Raw genomic sequence first — 16,954 nt, 5'->3', positions numbered from 1 at the left:
AAGACAAAAGACTAACTTGTGGACTTTACTAGATTCTACCGTGAGAAATGCATGGGTAAACAACTAACGTTGCCGTGTCCACTTCTCGTATATGTTTTAACGGAAAAATCCTTTCTGTATGCACGCACTGCAGTCTCACACTCGGGACCTGCAACAGGCGCCATGAGGATCTCGCCCTCGCTAAATCAATAGAGCATGCCATGGGCTATATCTGAGCCAAATGTTGTGCTTTTGCACAAATCTGCGTGAACTGACCCTGATATCTCCCTATACTAAGGCCCTGGACTATGAGTGGAACCAAGGGCGTAGGTTTGACTTTGACATTGGTAGGGACACATTGTGGAGGTCGGGAAGTGTGTGAGCTGTGGGAGCGTCCAAAGCATGCTAGAAGGTACAAAGTGTACAATATTCCTAGCTAACAATAATTAGGCTACATACTGTATTTGATTACTATACTGTCATTACGTCCCCCATATTTGCATTGTGAGTTTCCCCAGTAACTGACTGATGTTGTAGCTGATCATCTTACTGTGAAGGTATTGTAATCGCAGAAAGAGACATCAACCCCAAGACTCAAAATTATTTCAGGCCAATTGCCCTAACCTCACTGGTTATGAAGCAGTTTGAGAAGTTGGTAAAAGCAGAACTCTTAATAAAAACTGTGAGCTTGCTCGACCCCTTTCAGTCTGCTTATAGAGCGAAAAGAGGCGTGCAAGACGCAACAGCCACCTTACTGAACATCCTTTACATCCTGAACATGCTGCTCGTTTGAGAGTTTTTGAGATGAAAGATAGGAGAGAGATGAGTTGGTAGTTTTGGATTTCAGTAGGGTCAAGGGAATGTTTCTTAAGTAGTGGTTTCACCCTAGCAGTCTTTAGGGCAGCCGGAAAAACACCAGAGGACAGAGAGGAGTTAATGAGGGTAGTGAGAAAGGGGGATATGTCGGAGGAGATGGACTGTAGAAGAGAGGAAGGGATAGGATCAAGGGGCAGGAGGTGGCATGGTTTGATTTTATGAGTTTAAGTACTTTGGAGGAGGAGGAGAGAGGAGAGAAGGAAGGAAGACCGGAAGTAGAGGGTGGCAAATTAGGGTTAGAGATAGGAGTAGTGTTATGAGTGACTGGATGGGGGGAACAAGAGTTGATGTCAGCAACCTTCTTAGTGAGGAAGGATAGGAAGTCGTCGCCAGAGAGGGAAGAGGTGGGGGAGGGGAGGGAGTATGGAGGGGTTCAGTCAGCCAAGGAGCAGCGGGAGAGGATCGAGCGGGTTTGTTGGTGATTGGGCAGAGGGAATCAAGAGCAGAGGAGAAAGACAATGAGATAGTATTGGAGGCCTCTTCAGTGGAGAGGAGAGAGAATTGCTCAGCAGAGGGAAGAAGGGAGAGGGCAGCAGAGGAGAGGGACATAGGTGAGAGAGTTTTGAGATTAGGTCGGGTGGTAATAGAGTGAGAGGATGATGGATGGGAGGTGGGGAGGGAGATCGGGAGGGAGAAGGTTATAAAGTAATGGTCGGATACAGGGAGGGGAGTGACAGTGAGGTTAGAGGTTGCAGCATGAACGGGTGAAGACAAGGTCAAGCAGGTTACCAGCCTTATGAGTAGGAGGAGAAGCAGAGAGGGAGAGGTCGAAAGATGAAAAGAAGTTAAGAAAGGAGGGAGAGTGCAGCGTTGACGTCTGGACGTTAAAATACCTCATGAGAATGAGTTGGGTGCCGTCCTCTGGAAAGAGGGAGAGGAGGGTGTCCATTTCATAGGTCTGGATGCCAACAGACTCAACAAACTGATCCGTAAGGCCAGGGACATTGTGGGGCTGGATCTGGGCTCTCTGACTGCGGTGTCAGAGAAGAGAACGTTGTCCAGGCTACGCTCATGAGCAATGACTCGCACCCACTCCACGGGTGCTACTAGTCAAACACAGGAGTACGTTCAGTGAGAGACTGATTCCACCTAGATGCAATACGGAGAGGCACAGGAAATCATTCCTGCCTGTGGCCATTGGTCTATTTAATGCCTCTCTTAAAAGAGCACCTCGGAGACGCTCAGTCTCCCTGAGACTGAGCCAGCCGATAGGTTAACTGTGCCTGGCTGAGCCACGTGTAACGTATAGGGCAAGCCGACTTAATATAAGTCCAGGGTGCAATAATGATAATTGGCATGGAATGTATACTTACTCTACGTATTTTGCTTACTTAGACATATTCTACTTATTTTTGCTTCTATCGCATTTACTACTGTTATTCTATGCTATGTTGTGTTCTTATTCTGCTTATTTTGCTTAATATCGCATTTACTACTGTTTATTTTATGCTATGTGTGTTCTGTGAGCGAGCTACTGTAACTTGTCCCAATTTCCCCCCGGGGATCATTAAAGTCTTTCTGATTCTGATTCTGATTCTGATCTGATTCATCAAGAAATAAGCCAAGATGTCCGGGCGGGCGGTAGATTGTGGTGATGATGATGAGTTTGGTAGGTAGGGAAACGGTAACTGAATGGGATTCGAAGGAGGAGATGGAAAGATGAGAGGTGTAACCGTGCAGGACCATTCGGAAGAAATTAGAAGACCCGTGCCACCCCCACGCCCAGAGGCTCTGGGGGTCTGAGAGAAGGAGAAAGCAGAGGAGAGAGCAGCTGGAGTGGCAGTGTTTTCTGGCTTGATCCAAGTCTCAATGAGGGCAAGAAAGTGAAGAGATTGAGAGAGAGCGTGGGCTGAGTCCACCCGCTATACTACAATTATGACAGGGCTGAGGGGGTGTGGGAGAAGGGACAAGAGTAGTTGGTATGTGGTTATTTTTGTTTATACCCTTATTGATACGAAAAATATTGGCACGGTGATGAGAAATGGCGGGGCGACGGGGGCGGGAAACAGACGAAATTGAATAATACCAAATTATCAGAGCTGATGGGAATCGGAGAGGTTGGGTTGATGGGTAGTGTTGAGTAGTGTATGAAGTCAGTGAAGTGAACAGGAGTAATTGCAGTAAGAGAGCGAGAAGGAGGAGGCGTAATGAGACTACCTGGCCATGAGGGGGTGCTAAAGCAGGTGAGCCAGGAGAGCGAAGAGGAGGCTGACCGGGAATGACCAGTGGGCGCGGGGGAGGGGGGGGGGGGGGGGCAGTCACGGACGGGGCGACATGGAGGGTTGGACGACAGAGGCATGATGGACGTTAGCTGAGAGCATTTTTACTCCCAGTGCGTTCGGGTGGAGGCCATCTGGAGCGAAAAAGGAGGGACGCTCACAAAACAAGTCAAAGTTATGGATGTGTGTGATGTTACGGGAGGCACAGGCGGATTGGAGCCAGGTGTGGAGAGCCAGCAGGCGACTGAATCTCATGTTGCCGTGACGCAAAGTGGGAATGGGGCCGGAGAGAAAAATTTATTTACCAGACTTGGCAAGTAGGTCAAACAACACGAAAAAGTTTTTCTTTGTCAGTTCAGAGTGTTGTTTATCGACATCATTCTAACCAACATGAAGGACTATTTTCTGTATGGATGGGGGAAGTGAAGCCAGGACAGACGGGAGTATCTGGATAATGTCTGTAGTTGTTGCACCGGGAAAACAATGAGTGACTGCGTTAACAAAACGCATGTTCCTGGTTATGGAATCACCGACTAAGAAATTATGTTCGATCCATGATTCACACGTTTGAAGTGCTCCCAAATGAACATTATTTTTTCAATGTATTGCTGAGCCCTCCTCACTAGGATCTTATCTCTAGATTTGTATGTCTGTTTGTCAACTGCAACACAGCCTCTACTAAGAGGATTAGAGAAGCATGGCAGGGGGAACTTGGTATTGATTTAGTCTGTCTGTGGTACAACTCTGCTCAGTTAATAGCAGACACCAGCTGATCCAATTTAAAGTCACTCACCGTCTTCACTACTCAAGCATAAATAGGATCTTCCCTTCTGTCTTGCCACTGTGTGACAGATGCCAGGTGGCACGCACACTATCTCATGCCTTCTGGTTCTGCCCTTCATTAACGTGATTCTGGGCCAAAATATTTGACTGATACTCTAAGGCCTACAAAATAACCCTACCACCAGAGGATAAGTTTTTGTATGAGCTATGATAACTGAGGAACGAGGACTGATGACTGACAGAGGTTTTGTATGAGCTATGATAACTGATGGAGTTTGGAACGAGGACTGACGAGTGACGGCATAATATGCGATGACTGACGTGTGAGGAGTGAAACAGTATTGCAGGAAGAATGACAATGTTTTCGTGTGAGGACTAAAGGCGTTTCAGAGCACACCCGATGCGGTTTACTATGAGACACAAGAACTGACAACGCTTAGACTGAGGAATGATAGCCAATACTCTGAGGGAGGAGGATGCCCTAAAATGGTTGCCGTAGACTGAGGTTGGGGGTAATCGATGGCTCGCTCGGCGGGTATCTCATGGACCCCTTGTGTGGGATCCCACACATTATCTCTTACAAATACATAAGCACCTTATGCGGCTGGTAGCACCACATTGTAATGTTGAATGTTGAATGTTGATGTTTGTATTTTTTCCTTCCTTTCTTTTCCTGTGTCTGAGTCTGTCTTGAAAATAAAATATTGAAAAACAAAACAGTGATTAATACCTGTGATTAATAATCACACAGGCTAGAAACACAGTCGCTCACTTTGAACCAAACTAAACTGCCACCGTTTCACACAGGAGGCGAATAGCAGTCTTTCTGGCTGATACCTGTAACGTTAGCATAGCAGCAGCTAACGTTAGCTCAGTAACTAACTGGTCAGCACTTCTATCAGACAATACAGTGTTGTGCAACCAGCAGACTTAACAAATGGGGGTCTCGACCAAATTTCACGAATGAAGATCCAGTCACGCCACCATATATGGCACCGTCACCCAATCCTCAATAGCCAATCAGCCCATGTCATCTGTCAAAACATTGTCATCGGTGATGTCATACTCGCTGCTGTGATGTCATCTGGGATGTCATACATCTCCATCTGCTGAGCCAATCATCGAAGAGGATGTGAGCAGTATAGCCGTGGTCGTCCCGTCCTCATCCTCTTCTGGATTGTTCACCTCAGTGGCTGGGCGTATCTTGGGCTGATCGTCTTCCCTGGAGCTGTGTTTCGCCCCACCCACCTCCTCAGTCCACCACCAACGTCCTGACTCCTGAAGAATTCCCTACGGGGGGATTCTCTATTCTAGTCTAAGCAGATGCCCTCCACTCTCACCACAAGAAGAGGGGGGGTTCTCTATTCTAGTCTGAGCAGATGCCCTCCTCTCTCACCACAAGAAGAGGGTCATCTTACCAGTCAGTCATTATGCCAAAATCAGTCGCCATGCCATTAGTGACTAAAGCTTGCTTGTTAAATTTTACCCACTGGTCTCTAATGATTGAAATATTGTAATACATGTCCGGTCAGGGGCGGACTGGGATCATAATTCAGGCCGGGCATTAGATACCAAGCAGGCCAGGCCGATACGGGCCGACGCGCGTGCCGGCGTCCGAAGGGCGGCGGCGAAAAATTTGGGCCGTTTGAAGCTCAATTTGGGTTGTTTGAAGCCAGATTTGGGCCGTTTGAAGCCCAATTTGGGTCGTTTAAAGCCAGATTTGGGCCGTTTGAAGCCCAATTTGGGCCGTTTGAAGCCCAATTTGGGCCAAGTCCAATTTTACAATGAGATGCACCAACTTTAAACCTGAATAAAGTAATAAAACCACTAGTAAACCAGTAGGCGGCGCCTGGCCTGCTCTTTTTTTTGCAGGCCAGGCCAGGCCAGGCCACCGGGCATTTGCCCGACGTGCCGATTATGCAGTCCGCCACTGTGTCCGGTATAATCCATACTGCCTTTATGATCGTTGTTCTGCTGACAGAAATGCACATTTACACCGACAAAGTAACGTTAACTTCTCCAACTTGCCATGTTGTCGTTATGAAAACCAGACAGGGTCTCCAGTCAAACATATGGGGCTCTATCTTGATAAAAGTGCTATCCGCTTTTTGCACTTGTCAGCGAGTTTGCACGCCATAACGGCGTGCCTATGCTATCGTTGGACAAGCGTAGCTGCCAATTTGCGCTCATTTTCTCTCTGGCCACAATAGCGGTCACTTTTGCACCGGTTTTTCCGCCTTCAATGCGCATTTGGAGAGCTGAACATAGGTAAGGTTGGTTAAAAATGTGTGTCCGGAGTGGGGAAAATCATATAGGCTCACCGTTTTACAACTGAAGAGTGAATCACTGGTGTAAGAAACATGATTGATTTCCCTCTGATCAAGTAAAGTTTGTAACATTAGGTGCGTGCGAGTCGACTTGAATAGTCCAGGTGCTACTGTATAAAGCCAATATAATACGACCATGTTGAAAACTATCTAGAAACATACTGGTGTTTGTTGTGCCGAGATCTGTATAAATAAATATTGGCTGACTAAAATTTAGTGGCCAGAGTGGCAGAACCACTTTTATTTCCATGTACAGTATGTTGTCTACCTATCCTTGCCCAATGTGTTTGTGGACAGTTTGAATTATATATTGGTATTCAAGAATCACAGATTCAATCTGTCTACATACTTTTAGCTATAAAGCTGAAGCTGACAATCACAGGTACAGTGTGTGTGAGAGAGAGAACTATATTACTCTTCAAACTGTATATACTGGGTTCATACAAGGTCCTTTAAAGTAGGCTACCTACTGTATAATTTAACTTTTCATACCTGGAGAAATTCAACAAATGTTCAATAAATACATTTTATATTGATTGTTTAGGCCTAATTATTTGTAAAGTCACAACACATTAGAGATGTGTGTAGTTCATTTTGCTCTCAAATGCACCAGGTTGATGAATTTTACTTTAAAATGTAAAAAAAAAATCTTCCGGGGGAGAATCCCCCCGGACCCCCCTTGAGGGGCAAGGCCCATCCCATAGCCAGCTACTTTTTCTATCTGGCTGGCTACTCAGAAATGTGGGGGAACCCCCTGATATACCTTATAGGGCTATATGATTCAGATTAAGTTGTTCTATATACTCTCATATTTTGTCTTGTATATCGGTCACGGAAGCTTATTTATCCGCCGTTATAACACTGCCGGTGCCGCGTAAGAAAGCTGCCTCGAGTCAAAAGTATAGTTTACCCACTTTTTTTTTTACCACTACAGCACTGATTGTGATGTCATCAGTGATGTCACTTGAGCAATTGTGATGTCATCAGTGATGTCACTTGAGCAATTGTGATGTCATCAGTGATGACATCACTGTAGCACAACGACCTCACAAGGTTCCTCCTCAGCCAAGCCAAGTCACTGGGGCAATCCATTTGGTGGAAAGGTTTTCTTGCGTTCACTGGGGGTGTGGGGACGCCGCTGTGTCCCGGCCGGCCTTCTCTCCCACGCCTTATGTGGGCGGGGGGCCGGGGCGGGGGGCATCGGTGCTCTTCATCACTGGTCGAGGGCTGCCGGTTGGTTTAGAACAGTTTAGGTAGGCGATAGATTAGCTACAGCCTAAGGCTGACCTGTTATAGTGTTCAGGCAAAGATCAGACTAGAGCAGAGTAGGATAGGCCAGATTAGGCTGTAGACTAGCTAGATACTATGCCCCAGCTAGCTCTGGTTAATGCTTAGAGTAGTCAGTTGTCTGATCTCCCCCCCCCCCCCCCCTCTCTTTCTCTTTCCCCCGCTCCTTTCCCTTCTTCCCCCTCCTGTTCCCCACTCTCCCACATTTCCCACTCCCCCCCCCGCCCCCTCTCTTTCCATGCTCTTCCCTCCCCCGCCGCCACTTCCCACGTTCCCCCTGCTCTCCCTCCCCTGCACCCTCCCACCTCTCCTTCTCTGTTCTCTCCTCCTCCCTGTCCTCTCCCCTCTCTCACATTCCCCCTGCACTCCTTCCCCTACACCCCCCACCTCTCCTTCTCTGCTCTCTCCTCCTCTCTGTCCTCTCGGGGGGGGGGGGGGGAGGTCTGTTCCCTCCCCCGCCTCCTCCTCCCGCGTTCCCCCTGCACCCTCCCACCTCTCCTTCTCTGTTCTCTCCTCCTCTCCCCCTGCACTCCTTCCCCTGCACCCTCCCACCTCTCCTTCTCTGTTCTCTCCTCCTCTCTGTCCTCTCGGGGGGGGGGGGGGGGATGTGGGACGCTCCCCCTGCTTCTCTACCCTGGCTCTCCCTCCCCTGCATCCCCATCTCTCCTTCTCTCCTCCTCCACATTCCTATCTTCTCCCCACCTCCCCCCTCTCCTCCGTCTATATTGCTCATCCTCTCCCCACCTCCTCCCTCCCCCTGCTCTCTTCTCCCCCACACCTCCCCTCCCTTCCCCTCTCCTGCTCTCTCCTCTTGCTCCTTCCCCACCTCCTATACCCTCCCCACCCCATCACTCTCTCACATTCCCCCTGCTATTCTCCCTTCTCCTGCGCTCTCCTCTGCTCTCCCCTCATTCCTATCTTTTCTATATTATCAATTGTTCAAATGTTATCTTTATTCTGTATATTCATGTTACTGTTGTGTCAGCTAGAATTAGCTAGACATACTTTCTGTGAAGCCCTCTGAGACATGCTTGTGAATTAGGGCTATATAAATAAACTTGACTTGACTTGACTTGTCACTCGAGCAATTGTGAGGCTTTATAATGGCTCATTTCCACCACATTTTACAGCCCTGCACAGCTCGTCACCACTCGGCTCTACTCGTTTCGGCCCGATGGATGTTCTGCTTCGAACGCCGATCATCTGCCCCCGCCCACCCCCGCCCACAGCTGGTCGTCATAGCGACCGCATATCTGTCCTCCGCCTATAGCCGAAGTAGGCTATAACATAACGTTAAAATTAAATCCATCCACAGAACTTTTAAACTGTTTATGAAATACTGGTGCCTCTAAATGACCTACAGTGCACCTACAGTGGGCAAATGTGACAATCGGCCAGGAGAATGGATATCACTTTGTTGTTAGTCAAACTCACATGCATGTGCTGCGCGAGGGGCGGGGGTTGCGCTACAGAGTGAAGCCTCTACCCCGGTGGCCTCTCACCAGGCAAGACCGCGGCTTCACCAAAGCGCCTGCGGCCTAGCGGAGCCGACGCTGCACTCAACTACAAGGGCTTCCTGAGCAGCTGCACTTTTTCTCTCTCAAAACAATTTAAACCACCGCCACCATTTTATTTCACCAGAGGCGAAGGCAGCAACACAAAAGACTGATGGAAATAACATAACAGAAGAGAAGCTAAGCCCACTAAACTGGTATGCAGCATTGCATTGTAGATAGACAGAGTAAACACGATTCTGCCTGACCAATCAGTCGTCTATAATGTTTTCACGTCACCGTATGGTACCGGTAGCCCTAGAACCCCAAAGAAGCAGGGACCAAAAGTAGCACAACTCAACTCCAACTCAACCGGGGCTGTCCAGGTTTTTACCTGTGGAATGAGACCATTTATCGAGTCCAGTGGAGCGTGACCGGCGCTACTACCTGCGGTGGAAATGGGCCATAAGTGGTGGGAGTATAAGTATGGAAAAAGGACAAGTGGTGCATTATCTCCAGTCTCCACCCTAGGAATCGAGCGCGCAAGATTCCTAGTATCATAAAATCTTTTAGTGCTTAGTTAAGCTTAGTTGCTAATAAGTAGTAGTAAGTGCTAGGAATTAGCTAGTAAGCTATTATTAAGCTATACCTATTAGTACGCTATTAGTGAACTAGTAAAGTGCTTATTAAGCTAGCCTACTTTGAATGGAAACAGAGAATGACTGTCATTGCTAACAATAATAAATATTATGCTAATAAATGGCGGTCAACTTAACCATAACCTTCGCATATGGAGAACACTTAGCCTACCTGTCCACTTGTCTGCATGTTTGAGCTACAACTTGCGCTGTGCCTTGCCGAAATCACTGACAAATGCCTCCAATGCGAGACTCGTGAATGACATGACTAAGAAGTTATGGTTTGCGATGGCTGTCTGAGGGAACAAGATGTGCATGAAACTCACCCTTTTCCACTAACTGTAACATTAGAACACATTAGCCATGCTTAACTTTTTTATGTTGTTTGTTTTGTTGGTTATGTTACAATATGTTTGGTAGGGCTTTTCCCTAGCCCTGCCCCTTCCCTGACCACACCCCCTCCCACCTCCCACATACACTCCCCCTCGATACACCTGTCCATGCCCCCTACCCACCTCTCGAATCAAGACTCTCTACGACCTTCCTATCTCTAGCAACGGACCCTTTTCCCTAGCCCCGCCCCCTCCATTGACCCGACCCGGATCGGATCGGATCCACTCCAAAATGTAATGGGTTCTTCCTTGGCCCCTGCTAAACCCTTCCACCAAGTTTCATGAAAATCGGCCCAGTAGTTTTGCCGTAATCCTCCTGCTAACAGACAAACGGTCAGACAAACGGCACCGAAAACATCACCTCCTTTGTGGAGACAACGCCAATTTTGACAATGTTCCACTACTGGGATTTTCTGGGATTTTTAGTATGTTAAATTGGAAGGTTTCAAGAGCTGAATACAACAACAATAATTTCTGTTGCAATTAGTTTAAGGTTGAGTAATTTTTTCTCAGAGATTCCCTAGACTATTATGGACAAACTGAAGCATAATTTTGAAAGGATAAAAGGTTAACACAATATATTAACCAAGTATTTTGTTTGATAAAGAATACAATGTTATTGGTATATGATGCGATGGAGATACAGCATGTATCGGCAAATTCATTCAAATTCCATTCTTAAAATGAATAGACAACATCTGTTTGATATTCCCTTGAGTGCACATAAAAAAGAGAGACTGAAGTACTGAAGTACTCTTAATTCTTTGTCAGCTTGTTTTTTGGAATACAAGTCGATAAAACTCGCTTTTTCAACTTGCTTTCAACTTGCTTTTGTGCGGAAGTAGCGTAGTACATTTTCTCTGCCACTGAGGGGCGCTAGTCTAGCATACGTGGGTCGTATTGCAGCGCTACGTGATATATGGTCATATAAGTTGGAGGACATGTTGAAAAAATAACATTATTTGGGTGTTTAATGTGAAAAGTATGAGGTGAAAATGTTTTGATAATATGATTGATTACAGATGTGTGTTGGGTTCTCCACCTTGTAAAGGGTATAAAGGGAGTGAGAGAGGGAAGTGATCTGATTGGTCAGATTGATGTAATGCCCAGAGTCTGGCCTTTACATGAATCAAACCAATGTGTGGGCTGCATAATTCTCACTGTAACAACACCCATTTAAAGCTTTTGCGACAGCCGCACAGGCATTTTGCGCAGGAGGGAGAATACCAATGCATACCAATTGGGGCACACCCCCAATTTGCAAAATGCTAAATTACTGCTTTTGCCAAGATAGACTCCAAGATAGACTCCGCTTTCAGTGTGAATTTATAAGACAAAGTAACTCAAACATTACTTCCCCTAGTAACTAATTAGGCTACTTTTATTATGCAGTCATTTTAAAGTAATTCAATTGCTTTTTGAGAGAAGTAGTAGCCTAACGTTAACTAATTTTCAGTAACTTTCCCAACACTGATCATGTTAAAGCTGTTAAAGCTTTAACATTAAAGCGTCTTACTGCTCTGCAGGGAGTCAGCCAGCTCGTCCTGCTTCATTCTCCTCAGGAAGAGCAGCGTGATGTTTAGAAAAGCCTCTGTGCTGCTCCTCCTCTGCTCTTCTGCCTCATCGTCCACCTCCTCCTCATCCTCCCTCTGACTCTTTAGGCATTCTGGGGATTCTGGACTCAGAACCTTCTGGATCATTTTCAGCTCCTTCTTCACAAATGTGATGATGTTCTCCTCAAGCAGCTGGAACACAATAATATTTGAATTAAACTTTCTTATTAAAATTGGGAATAACAACATCAGATTCATCCAACGTGATCTCACACAAATATGTGAAATTAACATGATCGCTAAAACGACAAAATTACGAAACGAAAGTTACGTTCGTCCAACAAAACAAAACAAAATCTCAGACACAAATTTAATTATGTCCCAAATGTTGGTTAAATGAGAATTCCTGTTTTTTACACGCCATACCTTATTTGCAGCTTAAAATATGATGTGTTATTCACCCAAATAACTTTGGTGTCATTCTGATCCCCCTAGAAGATATTCAGATCTGAGTAGAGTCCTGGAACTGGCCAAAACGGGCGTAAACGTTTTGGGCGTAAAGCGACTTCTTCTGTGGTTTTCTCTTCTTCTTCTGTTACCAAACAGAAGCGCTTCTCACTGCTTCTTCTGAAGCACATCCGGGGCAGGTCATAGTGGACTCCGTCTGTTGTGTTGTGTAGCTTAGCAGCCTAGCTTATCATAGATACGATCTGATTTCAAGATTATGGACGATTCAATTCAATTGCCGCTCGTATGGAATAAGGCCATATATCGATTACAAACAGCAGTGGGAGATAAAGCGGGAGGTGTTATCTATGTGACGGACACTCGGACAGCAAACAGAGCAGGCTGCCGGCAGCATGGAGCTTCGTTACATAGCATAGAGATATGAATATATCTTGTATGGGGAAAACCTGATTATTGGAATCAGGTGATGTGAATAATTACTTTAAGACAATCCACCTGTGGACGTGGTTCCAGCCGAGCTGATATAACCACCTGTTAACCATGCCCAACTCGACTTTTTCGATTTCACTGGAGCAGTGTGACGTGTGGTCCCTCTGTCTGAGACAATCAAAAATCTAATCTAATCTTCTATTCTGACTCTCTCGTAAACAGCCTTGCCTCTTACCTTCGGTGGTGGGAGAGAGGACGATTGCCTCTCGTGGCGGCTGTTGTCGGGGTGAGCACAAACTTTCTCAGCGCTGACATATTGTCTCCAGGTCTCTGGAGGCTTCCATGTCTTGGGGCGCTAGGTCTTGTTTCTCGGCTCCGTAACTGGACAGTGAGAGCAGGTCCGCGAGTGTGTTGTCCGTCTCCTATATAATGTTAAACACAACTTCCTCGGCGCTGACATATTGTCTCCAGGTTTCTGGAGGCTTCCGTGTCCTGCGGCGCTTGGTCCTCTCTCGGCTCCCTAATCAGGACAACGAGAGCTCGTTGTCAGCTTTCTCTCTATCTCTCTCTCTCTCTCTGGCCGTGGCTTCTGTCTGGCGAACAATAGCCCGGGCATTAACAACGGTACACAAAAACACACCAAAACACACAGACTGGAGCTACAACTTTTAGAGCTCTTCCGTGTTGTTAGTCTCGCGAGGGCGGGGCCTATCGCGAGGTTTGGTGGACTGTGCATGCGTGTCAAGTTGGCAGCAAGCGCAGTTACACTGGCTTAGCACTTCCTCTCTTCCTTCAAAATAAAATCATTAAAAGGAAAGGAAGCTATGGCATCTATGAGCCATGTCTGTGTGGTGTGTGGAGTGCAGCTGCCCACTGAAGATGGGCATGATGTGTGTGTGCGTTGTCTGGGAGAAGAACATGCCTCTGAAGCGGTTGTTAATCCCTCCTCCTGTATGGATTGCTTCATTTTGCCAGCACGATCCCTGGAGGCTCGGCTTTGTGTGTTTGGGGTTAAGCGCAGGCGGGTTGCTGTAGCACAGTCTGCTCCGCCCCAGCAGGTTAAGCGCCTTAAAGCGGTGGGGAGTGGGGGTGGTTCCTCAGTGGATCCCCGCCCCTTTCCCTTACTTAGGACATTTTTACCTGATGACAGCATCAGGATTGAGGCTGGTGATCAGGAGGATGTCGAGGAGGATGTCGACATAGAGGGGTTATCAGATGACGGGGCCTCACTGAGGGGTCCGTCGCAGAGGGCGAACAGACCAGTGAACGCAAGCAATTCCAGGGTCTGATGGTCAGGGCTTCCCAAGCTTTGGGACTTGAGCCCGCCGCGGGCCAAGCCCCTCCTCCCTCGCGCTTCGATGATGAGGACACGCCAGGTCCGGAGGTGCCATTTGAGGTGCCTCTCCTCCCGGAAGTGGAGAACCTAATGCAGGCTGGGTTTGCAACACCCATGGCTGCACTCTCCTTTACCTCTACGAACAGACGGCTGTCTGCCATGCAGGATAGGGGTAAGGTGGGCTGTGGCCCATTGCCTCAGCTGGACCAAGCCATATCAGCTCTTTTGTTCCCGGCCAGCCCAGTGCTGGGGCCGGCTACTCCAACGGGGGACTGTAAAATGCTCGATGCCGCACTGGCTAAGGTGCATACCTCGAGGACCCCAACGGTTGTCACGGTGGTGGGCGTGGAGCACAAGGCAGTGCTCCAGGCCGAGGTTTCTACCCTGTTGGAGAAGGGAGCCATCAGGGAGGTGCCTCAGGGCAACAAACAGGCTGGATTTTACTCCCGGTATTTCCTCATCCCCAAGAAGGATGGGAGACTACGCCTTATTTTAGATCTAAGGGGTCTCAACAGACATCTCAGGCGTCTGCCTTGCAAGATGCTGACAATCCCAAGGGTGCGACAGTCCATCGACAGAGGGGACTGGTTTGTCACCATAGATTTGAAGGATGCCTACTTCCAATTTCCGATCTGGGAAGGGCATTGGCGGTTCCTCAGGTTCGTTTTCGACGGCAAGGAGTACGAGTTCCGGGTCCTGCCATTTGGGATCTCCCTAGCTCCCCGCACCTTTACCAGGTGCATGGACGCAGTTCTGTCGCCTCTGCGATGGAAGGGGATACGAATCCTGAACTATCTAGACGACTGGCTCCTGTTCGCACGCTCAGAAGTTCAGTGTCGGGCTCATCTGTCCATCCCTTGGCTCACCCTTGGCCACGCGTCCTGCTGTACGCTTTCCCCCCATTTGTTCTCCTCCCGGCCCTCCTACAGAGGGTACGGTTGGAGGTGATGAGGCTGGTCATGGTGGCCCCGTGTTGGCCACACATGACCTGGTTCTCGGACATCCCGCCACTGCTGGACGGGACCCCATGGGAGCTTCCAGTGCGGCGGGACTTGCTGTCCCAGGCACAAGGTGCTCTGGTTCATCCCTTTCCCCAGGGGCTCAAGCTATGGGCGTGGCCCCTGAGGGGACCGAACCATTAGCCATGGGGCTGTCTCCTTCGGTGGTCGATACACTGCAAGAGGCTCGGGCACCATCGACGAGAGCACTCTACGCTTTCAAATGGAGGGCCTTTGCGGCCTGGTGCAGGGAGCACCAGATTGACCCGCTTACATCCTCTGCCCCGGCCGTTCTGCAGTTCCTACAAGGGCTTTTGGATGCCGGGAAGTCGCCGTCCACCCTCAGGGCTATGGTGGCGGCAATTAAGGCAGCTCGGGTTGGGAAGTATCGGTTGTCTGAGGAGGTAGACAAGCTGATATCTCAGTTCCTCAAGGGCGCTAGGAGACACGTCGGCCTACGCAGTAGGCCATCTCTCCCACCATGGGATTTGGAGCTGGTTCTAGCGGCTCTGGAGGCACCTCCATTTGAGCCCCTGGAGTCAGTGGACCTAAAGTGGCTGTCCTTCAAATCTGCCCTTCTGTTGGCGCTGGCCACGGCCAAGAGGGTGGGGGAGGTCCATGCTCTCTCAGTGCATGAAGGCCTGTGCAGATTTTTGCCTGAAGAGGCAGGGGTAGTCTTGTGACCAAACCCTGCATTCCTTCCAAAGGTCTTGTCCATCCCTCAGCCGAGCCAGGCCATAGAACTCCGGTCCCTCTACTCTGCTCTGACAGAGGAAGGGGAGTGCAGGCACTCGCTGGTTTGCCCGGTCAGGACACTGAGAGTGTATCTGGACCGGACACAGGGCCATAGGCAGACTGACCAGTTGTTTGTCTGTTTCAGGCCAGACCGCCTGGGGCAGCCGCTGTCTAAGACCCGTCTTTCCCACTGGATTGTGGAAGCTATCCAGCAGGCATATGTGGTGGCTGGGATGCCCTTCCCTTCGGGGGTGCGGGCACACTCGACCCGGGGCATGGCTACGTCCTGGACGGCGTGGCGCGGTGCGTCTCTCGGTGAGATCTGCGAGGCGGCCACCTGGTCGGCCCCTTCCACATTTGCTCGATTCTACCAATTCAATGTGGCTGCAGGCACGTCGTTCAGTGAACGAGTGCTTGGCGGAGCCCGGCGGTAGTGACTTATGGTTTTGTTTCCCTGTCAGTCAGCACAGTGTGGGCTGGTCTGAGTGGCCTCTTGACCCCTCTTGTTGAGCCTTCGCGACTTGCGGGGCCAACTCGCCCTCGGTAGCGTCTGGCGCCAGGGCTCGAACCGGCAGCATCCTGCGTCTGGCGGAGCTGGCCGACTTTGGGGGGGTTTTGTACATAGTGTACATTTGTATATACTGTAGTTGTTGATGCACTTGTTGATTTTGTAGAGCACTCTTGGTGGTGGTGACGTCTCATTCGAAGCTCCCACGATTCAGCCTCCTGGGGGAGCTGGTGCTGCTCTATTCCCTCGCGGTGTGTCTTACAGCACTTCCCATACAAGATATATTCATATCTCTGTATTGGAGGGTAAACCCCGATAGACGATAGAGAACGTAAGGTTACATGATGTAACCATGGTTCTCAGAGTAGAGGGGTTTACCCTCCAGCTCGAGGCCGCTCGGGGATTCGTTCAATCGAAACTTTAGTCGAGTTGGGCGTGGTTAACAGGTGGTTATATCAGCTCGGCTGGAACCACGTCCACAGGTGGATTGTCTTAAAGTAATTATTCACGTCACCTGATTCCAATAATCAGGTTTTCCCCATACAAGATATATTCATATCTCTGTATTGGAGGGTAAACCCCTCTACTCAGATAACCATGGTTACATCATGTAACCTTACGTTATTTACAATGTGGACGATGTATGCCCCGTTTACAGGGCCGATTTTACCAACGGGCTTACCCGGGCTGAAGCCCGGGGCCCGGGACATCAAGGGGCCCCAAAAAAAAAAAAAAAAAAAAAAAATTTGGGGACCCTTGATGTTTTTTTTTTGGGCCCCCTGTCCAGGGTCTTCGCAAAAAAAAATTTTTTTACTGACGCCATTCAATTTTTTTTGCAGAGTAATAACATCCACTGTGAGAGGGTGTCCACCCGCTATGCCGACCACTCGCAATGCCGACCTTAGGTTTAGGCGTGGGGGGTGGGAGAGGTTA

At 48.6% G+C, this 16,954-nt stretch overlaps 1 protein-coding gene across 1 annotated transcript in view; it reads right to left on the bottom strand.

Annotated features, from left to right (window-relative positions):
* LOC310780027 (NLR family CARD domain-containing protein 3-like) overlaps positions 1-16,954 on the bottom strand; it is a 35,197-nt gene that overhangs the window by 11,950 nt on the left and 6,293 nt on the right. The window contains exon 3 of the mRNA XM_083640563.1: positions 11,511-11,739. Coding sequence (XP_083496689.1) covers positions 11,511-11,739 — 229 coding nt within the window. The remainder of the gene's footprint in view (positions 1-11,510; positions 11,740-16,954) is intronic.

Source organism: Poromitra crassiceps, assembly GCF_964638095.1.
Source record: "Poromitra crassiceps genome assembly, chromosome: 7".
NCBI classification, from domain to species: domain Eukaryota; kingdom Metazoa; phylum Chordata; class Actinopteri; order Beryciformes; family Melamphaidae; genus Poromitra; species Poromitra crassiceps.
This window is presented reverse-complemented; position numbering and strand designations above follow the sequence as displayed.